We start from the raw sequence: 8,279 nt of genomic DNA on the forward strand, positions 1-8,279 counted from the left end.
TACAAGGACAAAATGCACAACAATATTGCACAACATGCAGTAACTAAAAAGACTTAACTAAAATACTGTTACACTGTAAAAAAAAAAAATGTATATTACTCAAATAGGAGTAAAAGTATGCTGTTTGAAAACTACTTTAAGAAGTGTCTGTACAGGTCTAATCTATAGTAAAAGAAAAATTCAATTCTGTCAATTGGACCAAAAGTTTTACTGCTTAAAATTTTAGTAAGAAGTTACTCAAATGTACTTGAGTCAATGTTGGTAGTGTAGTCACAAACGAAAAATAGTTATGTAGAAAATCATGATTTTTGGCTTTCACTCCTTTTAAAGCTATTGTTATTCAGTCTAAATTAATGTTTTAATTTTTATTTTTTTTATCAATGTGCATTTCATATTTGTATTTCACTTAAAATAATCTAACAAAAAATGAATATACTATCAGTTGTAAATGATTGACAAATGCATAAAACATCTTGATTTGTGTCTTTTTATTATTAGAAAAGTTTGCATCTATTACTATGTCCACCAGAAGCTGACTGAAAAGCTGAGTTCCAGGGAGCGGACATAGTGCCAGTGTTGAACAGGGATAAACAGCACGTCTCCCGGTCGGAGCACACATTCGAGATACGGTGCCTCTGTAAACTCAGGGAACCGCTCCATATCTGGGTTTTCCACATCCACCTGCGGCAAAAGGGAGGCACAAAATTGGAAATACTGCATTCATTTCTGTGGCCTGACACATATTATCTCTAAACAGTGTCAATCCCACCTGACTGGTATTGTAGAGCAGCGATGATTGATGAGGGTAGAGCTTGTCTGTGTGCTCTGGGGAGTAAAGACGGATGTATTTGCTTCCCACAACCTGGAGATGTAGAGATGCCCAAAGTCCCCCCTGATAAATACAACTCTGACATGACCAAACTATGACATGAACTAGAATTGTCATTATTGCTAAAATACAGTGACATCCTTTCAAGCAAAAGAGACACATTGTTTGATTCAATTTTCCTAGAACTAATTATCTTTGATTAGTCACAGGCACAGATGTAGGGGTATTAACACAACAGCTGTTTACTCATATTTTGATTGCTACAGATATGCCTTTTTATTGTCTAATTATAAGCAGTTTTATAAAACAATGAAATAGAATAGCACTGATAGAATCCAATGTCCAAAGTTAGATGTTTGGTGATAACTAACTAACTAAACAGAAAAAACTAGGTCACCAATACATGAATTTGAATAAAGATCCAGGTCACTGTTTGAAACTATTAGAAACTTGGACCTAAACAGTCTTATTAGTTAGCCATTTACTTATTTATAAAGGTCACAGGGTTGAAAATCAGATACTAATCAATACTAAAACTAGCACCAAAACTAGATACACATTTGACCATGTATCAATACTAAATAAGTCACATTCACAGGGCAGAAATTAACCTTTGCTGAACAGCTTTAGAATGGTCTTGAGCTGTATCAGAACAAGTATGAGACCACATAGACTAATATACGCCCATGGATCACTATGGAACCTACCTGGACGACAGAGGGATTACACAGATATAAAACTGCAATATAAAAAGGTAGGCAATATGAAAGAAAGTACTATGATTTCTTATAATAGAATGAAAATCACATTCTGTTGTCTAAAGTGTGATTTTAATTATCATCAAATATCAGAACTACTACTGAGTATTAAGGCTAATCGAAATGTTATTTGAATTTTTTTGCTTTTATCCCTTATCTAGGGCTATGCAGGAGGTTTAGTAATAGTGTGTATTTGTGTGTACTGACAAACCATATTGCTTATATAACCCTTCTTTCATTTGCTCAATATGTCACTCACTGATTCATGGGTTTCAGAATGCTGAAAAAATATCTGTTGCCATAGTAATCTACAATTCAAAACAAAATATTATCTTGAATGGTCCTAAAAATGGCACACACAATAGCAAAGTACGAGTGAAAACCACAAATACAATTTTCACAATATATTGTTGGCCCTCATTATGTCAGTGAGCTGTGACATCACCTGTGCCAGGAGGTTCTGTTGGGGGTCCTGGTGAAGGGGGGACACTGTACCCCCGGGTCCAAACCATGCGTTCACCGTGATGTGCTCCTCCTCTGTGTCGCCTAGGCAACAGTAATCAGGGATGCGGATATCCTCCTTCAGCTCCGGTATCTGAGGAGACATAAGGCCGATCTGTCATGGGGGCCATTTTAGAGTCAACTCTCCAACTCATTTCAATAACTGCACCGTATTAATCACCATTTCACAGGGGTGCACCCATAACTGACAGCAGTAAATTGGAATAACTACACACACACATGCGCACACATGCACACACCCACACACACATATATAATTAGGGCTGGCCAGTATGGCAAAATAAATTAATCACAATTTATTCACATATTGAGCAATCTCGATTTTCGATTGGAAAGCAAGTAAATATGACTTTTAATTAGAAGGTTAATACAAAAAGAGTTTTTAAATAAAACTAAGCTGAAACAACAAATTCATTCTTTCCACTCCAGTACCATGTAACTCACAAAATTATCTAATTTATTCAACCAAATGTGAGGTCTGCTCCAAACCACATGATTCCGCTGACAGAGGATTGTCTGTGTAGACCTCTTAATAAAAAAAAAAAAACAAAACACTCTAGCATATCATTGACAATTTTAAACTATTTGATTCCAATTTGAAAAAAAAGTATAATATAGTCTCCAAGTATAATATATGCAATCTCTTCAAATGTGATTTTAGTATTCATTAAGAAGTTTTTCTTTTTTTTTTTTATTCAGTTATTTACCTGGAAAAAAGGTAAATGTGTGTGTGAACAAAGCTAAGATACAAATAGAATACCCTAGAAAAAACAAATAAATAAAATTATATCTATCTACCTCTATCTATACATCTCTATATCTACTATATGTATATCTATATGGGGTAGAAAGTGCTGGAAATTAAGATTGTAATCCTGGTTGATAGCCTGTTTCTATTCAATCTAGCTATATTCATTCAAATTTATATGCAATATTGGCCTTTTGTACACCCATGAGAAGCAGAATGAGGACACCGATAATTATTATAATTTGTGTATTCTAAAAAATGTTAATTTAAAATGCTAATGTCTCTTTGATCCAATAGAGGGCACAGTGAGGCTTGTTATAAAGCAGAAATCTGAATACCTGGAAAAACTACAGTATCCACAGTGTTTCCTGATGCATTCCTGAATGTTTTTCTACAAAATCAGGGATAAAATATGGCTCCCCCGTCTTCAAAAAGCCATTTGAGGTTTTCGGCTTGATATATCTATTGTAGTGGAAAAACATAAAGTAGTCCATAGTCTATAATATGCTGCTCTAACTTTTCTAGTTTGACAAGGTGCCCTTTCTCATAAAGTTCAGCGCAGACAATGTATCGACTGGGAGGGTAAAATTAGGACAAAAAGTCAATGTTGTTGAGAGCAATGTATTGTAAGGATGACAGCTGGCAGAGGGAGAAACTCATTCCTTATAGGGGCGAAAATATCAACTGGAGATATATTTCAGATTATTACGCAGATTATTTGTTGATTTTTCAAAAGTAAATATTTAAAAAGCATCGGATGTGATGCACTGGGGGAATGTGGGGGCTTCATATATATTTGCAGGGAATAGGATCAAACGAATAGGAACTTTACCTGATCAAAAAGCTGGTGCTGAGCGAGATAACCCACACCCTTCCCTTGATCCTGGAGGAAAAATATAAACAGTCCAAATATGCTCCCAAGTACCGGTAAGTAGTTTTTAAATTAAATATAAACTAAGGAGAACTTACCTTGTTTAAAATGAACTTATCGATGAATTCATTGACTGTGGTAAGTGTTTGAGACCACTCCTCGTCTGTGTATCGGGATCCCACCTCAATGGGAACGGTTCTGCAGCCAGCAACACTGCGTAGGTACTCTATGCTTTACAAAAACATATAAAGTGGTAAATCTATGATCTACAAATTGTAATTACTTACACTATTTTTACTCAAAGTTATCACACCACCAGTATCTCATATAATCCCATGGCTACTGCATCTATTTACATACAATGAAATAAACAAGCTGCTCCATACCACCAGCCACATACTAAGGAAAGGTGAGCTTATGTCAGGTGTCAAAACCAATTGACATTTTTCAAGAAACCAGGGGGATAGAGAGGGATATCCCTGGACAGGCAGTTGGACTCTGAGTTAAAGGTGCGCTATGAGACTTTTCTGGTGAAGGATCAGGCTCAGAAATAGAAAGGCAGCAAGAACGCAGTGGTCTTTCTATTTTTGATTTTCACGCCTCTCTACAACGCAAGAACAAAAAACAATGTGTGAAGCACCTTCTTTATATTGAGAAGGGTGACGGTCTGCAATCTGTCTCTGTGTTTGTTTGAATATTCATCAATATGACATTACAGCTATCGATTTCCATGAGATAAATACATAGGTTTAACGCTATATTGTGGATCATTCCAGGCAAAGAAATAACATCACCATGGAGAGAAGCAGTTAGCAGACCCCTCATCAGAAAAAAGTTCCATGGAGAACCTTAATGTTGAAAGAAAAAACAACTATGCCACAAAATGAACTTATGCATGCTGCCATTTCCAAAAGCAATAACAATACAATGGGCTAATATATACTGCATTACTGATAGCGTGTGGTTGGTGAATGCTAGCCAATCAGATCAGAGCGGGTTAGGGTAAAGGGAGGCCAGCAGCACAAATGGCCTGCTTCAAATGGGAGTCTGAAATGAGGTTCTGCTTAACAGGCTAGTATGAAATAAACAAGCTTTTTGAAATGTAAATCATGCGTTGCTATTTGGGAAGAGGGGCAGAATAAATATATGAACCTTGAATTGGGCATAATAGGGCAGTCCTTCAATATGCTAGGCAACAGAAAGTAAATAAGTTTTGTATGAATAATAATTGAAAAGAGGAAATAGAACAAAAGAGTGTATACTAAGTGTAATCGATAGTGTGAAGATGCTATTTGAATTTGGCAAAGCATAAAGCAACAATAGAGAAAATACAGACCTCCAGGGATGGTCATTAAGCGCAGGCCAGTGGTCAATAGTGCCCTCCAAAATAACAGGTTTTAGTGGGAGGAGGTAGTCGGACTTAAAGCTCTCCAGCGAAGGACACTTTAGCCGGGGAATTGCCAAGTCGCCTTTGATCACAGGAACGCGTGGGCACCCTGGCAACTCAATCTTCAGTCTCTGTTAATGATGCCAACACAACAAAGGCTGGTTAAAGCGTGTCCAAAATTTAAAGCTGAGGCGCGGACAACAACAAGGGATTATATCTAGGCCTTTTGGGTTTGTTTTGATACTCTTAACGCTAAACCCTTAATTTTGGTGACACTGAAAAAGCCACAAGTGGTATTTGAGTGGTTTTCATGTGGCCTGATATTTGATTAAATCTGACAAGATAAAGGGCAGAGGAGGACATGCCTCTCAGTCAGTGAAATAGCTGCTAATGCTCTTGGCCAACAGCGCAGCTCTGATAAACTGGTGAAAAAGGGAGAGTGATAGGTCATGACATGCACTGCTCACTAAAAGCTTTTGCAGAGACCAGACAATATTGTTATAATACTGACTACTGAGTGGATTTCATTTCATTTGGTGTTTGTTTCCCCATGGAGAGTTGCAGGCAGGGGGTTGTGAATATTCATATAATGTTTAGTCATAAGGCTACAACTTAAAACTATTAGACTGTTAATTCAAGGTTTCCATTTGTATATTTGTCTTTTAATATTGTAGTGTGATGGTTCAGGTAAGGTAATTCACTAAATAAAATCAATTTCAAACTTATGATGACAGAACGTTGAGGCGTGCATTTTCCAAAATCTGTGGCAGTCAAGGTTATGCTAATTGCTATTTATTGTTTTATATTTTAAGCCTCAAACTAAGTATTCCTACTAGGGCAGAAATGTCTTCTGAGTATTTTAATATTTTGTAAAAGGTTCTAAATAGGCCAACTGGCTTCCGAATATATTGAGTGGAAAATAAACTCATTTGAAAATTAGTCCCCAGAGGTACAAGTACACGGCCCTAATGTACCTGTTAAAATATTCCTGTTATTTCTGTAGTAGATAAAATGCTTAATGTTGTGATAAGTTATTTCTGTATCTGTGTACTCAATAAGCTATTGAATAATTTTAATAAACCACAAACCTTTGCTTTAACCTGTTCGTCTTCTCCCCCTTCTGTGCCGTTTCTCCTCACTTCTTTTTGCAGCATTTTGACAATACTTTGAAGTACATCATTCATGATAGCTGCTCCCATTAGTAAACCCATGTCACAAGTCTTGATTGCCTGCTGCAGCTCAGTTTGTGTTGGATCTTTCCAGCATAGTGCGGCCACTTTAAACAGACAACCATAGGAATACACACGTCTCCAGTCTTTGTCAACATCTCTCCAAGTCCCAGTGTTGAGTTTCTCCCAGGAAAAGTCCAGAATGATCTGCGCCGTGAGCAAGAGGCGGTCACTCCCGGTGTCATTGTACAGCTGCTGCCTGGACCGTACAAGCATTTCCACCACACTTGAGTCCACTTTGTCAGAGAAATGCAGGAGAAACATATCCTCATTAGGAGGCAGGACGGCAGCGAGTTTTGACCACAACACCGTCATTGACAAGGAGGTCTCTATTAATCTGCAAGACAGAGAGTGAAGGTGAAGGAGGACACCTCTTCAGCACACTGGCACTATGATAAAGCACTTTAATTTTCTGCTAAATTTACTTCAAGATAGTTTAGGAGCTCACTGGTAAATACATTACAAGGACACCAATGTCATAATTTGCTAAAACTGCCACTCGTTTGCTAGACGTAAACAGGGCATTTTTTTTACACACTAGAGACAGGCTCACTGCAGCAGAGAGAAACAGATGTACGCACCTAATTTCCAAACTGGCACCAGCGGAAGGCAGGTGAGGACGACGAGAGCCAAAGCAGCAAGCGTGACACATGCACAATGACGCCACTTTGTCACAGAGTTGGTGCAGGCGCCAAAAGTGCTTCTGAATGTAACTCAGTCCATCCGTGCTCTGGAAGCTATCTGCCACCAGCGGCTGCCAGGGAGAGCAGCGGGCCAACTTTACCCACCTGATACATTTGGGCGCATAAACACATCTTATGAGCTGTGAAGGATTCAGTGCACATGTGAGAGGCTCAGGATGGAATCTGTAACAAGGCAGTGCAATTACACTCAGAGGGAGATTTTAACTACTGCCTAGTTATTGCCACATTACCTAAATATATAGACTCCTGTTTATAGCATATGCCATAGATGCATATTAGCAATTAAAACAAGATAATCATACAAGAGATGGGCATTATATGACGAAATGTCGTTATATTATGATCAAATAGCATTTCTATACTTTTATTGTACCAAAAGAATCTCATGCTCATTTAATTTCAGCTGCCACACAAATTTAGTGTACACTAATACATGTATTTATATGTCAACGTAACTTTTCATTATCTAAGTTAAAGTAGATTAATTTAACACAGAATTAAATCACTGATCTCAATAAATGTCTTAGCTCTATGCATGTGGTTAACATAAACATTAATCACAATACAACACATTAAAACATTTTTTTTTTAATGTCTAACAATTACTTTAGCGAACTGACACATACAGCTTCATTAAGTGTGCAAAAAAACAAATAAACGGTACTTGCAGCACTTACCATACATTTATTGTAACAAAATCTAGCATATGTCCAGTGTTCTGCAGGAAAGTTGCTACCGGTTGCTACCAAACATTAGCCACGTGCCACTGCTATGAGTCCGGGTAGGAACATTGTCAACAAAACATTGGTTCCGCATTTTCTAGAAATTGCAGAAATAGCTTTTTTCCCCTCTCAGAAGTTATCTTAAACTTTGATGCATGCTGACATCGTCTTCAAACTGCTCACCCCCGCACGGATGATTTAACTTATAACATTCCTCAACGGTAAGTAAAGATAATGTACCAAGTCTGCAGCACTGCATAGTTTTGATGTAAAGTTCAGTACTAAAAGTGTAAGAGTCCCGTCTCATAACCCCATAAATAACCCCAGTGAAAACATTAGCACAATAATGACATCAGTGCAGCACATATGTAATAAACAGTAAGAAATGGCAATACAACTTAGCAGCAGCATAAAGGGCATCAGCAGTAACGAGCATCACAGGGACATACAGTCAGATATGTGGAGTTTTTATGTCATTATGCAACAATGCAAAATCCAGTTTAATGATA

General features: G+C 37.5%; 1 protein-coding gene across 1 annotated transcript; it reads right to left on the reverse strand.

Annotated features, from left to right (window-relative positions):
* Positions 1-480: 480 nt before the first annotated feature.
* On the reverse strand, positions 481-7,813 carry kdm8 (lysine (K)-specific demethylase 8). The gene is made up of 9 exons (XM_033971442.2): positions 7,726-7,813; positions 6,926-7,210; positions 6,204-6,681; positions 5,065-5,246; positions 3,827-3,959; positions 3,690-3,740; positions 2,033-2,182; positions 770-862; positions 481-681 (listed from the first exon to the last, which is right to left on the reverse strand). The coding sequence occupies exons 2-9, from the start codon at positions 6,994-6,996 to the stop codon at positions 517-519; spliced, it is 1,323 nt and encodes a 440-aa protein (XP_033827333.1). The 5' UTR covers positions 6,997-7,210; positions 7,726-7,813; the 3' UTR covers positions 481-516.
* Positions 7,814-8,279: the final 466 nt, after the last annotated feature.

Source organism: Periophthalmus magnuspinnatus, chromosome 8 (assembly GCF_009829125.3).
Source record: "Periophthalmus magnuspinnatus isolate fPerMag1 chromosome 8, fPerMag1.2.pri, whole genome shotgun sequence".
NCBI classification, from domain to species: Eukaryota; Metazoa; Chordata; class Actinopteri; order Gobiiformes; family Gobiidae; genus Periophthalmus; species Periophthalmus magnuspinnatus.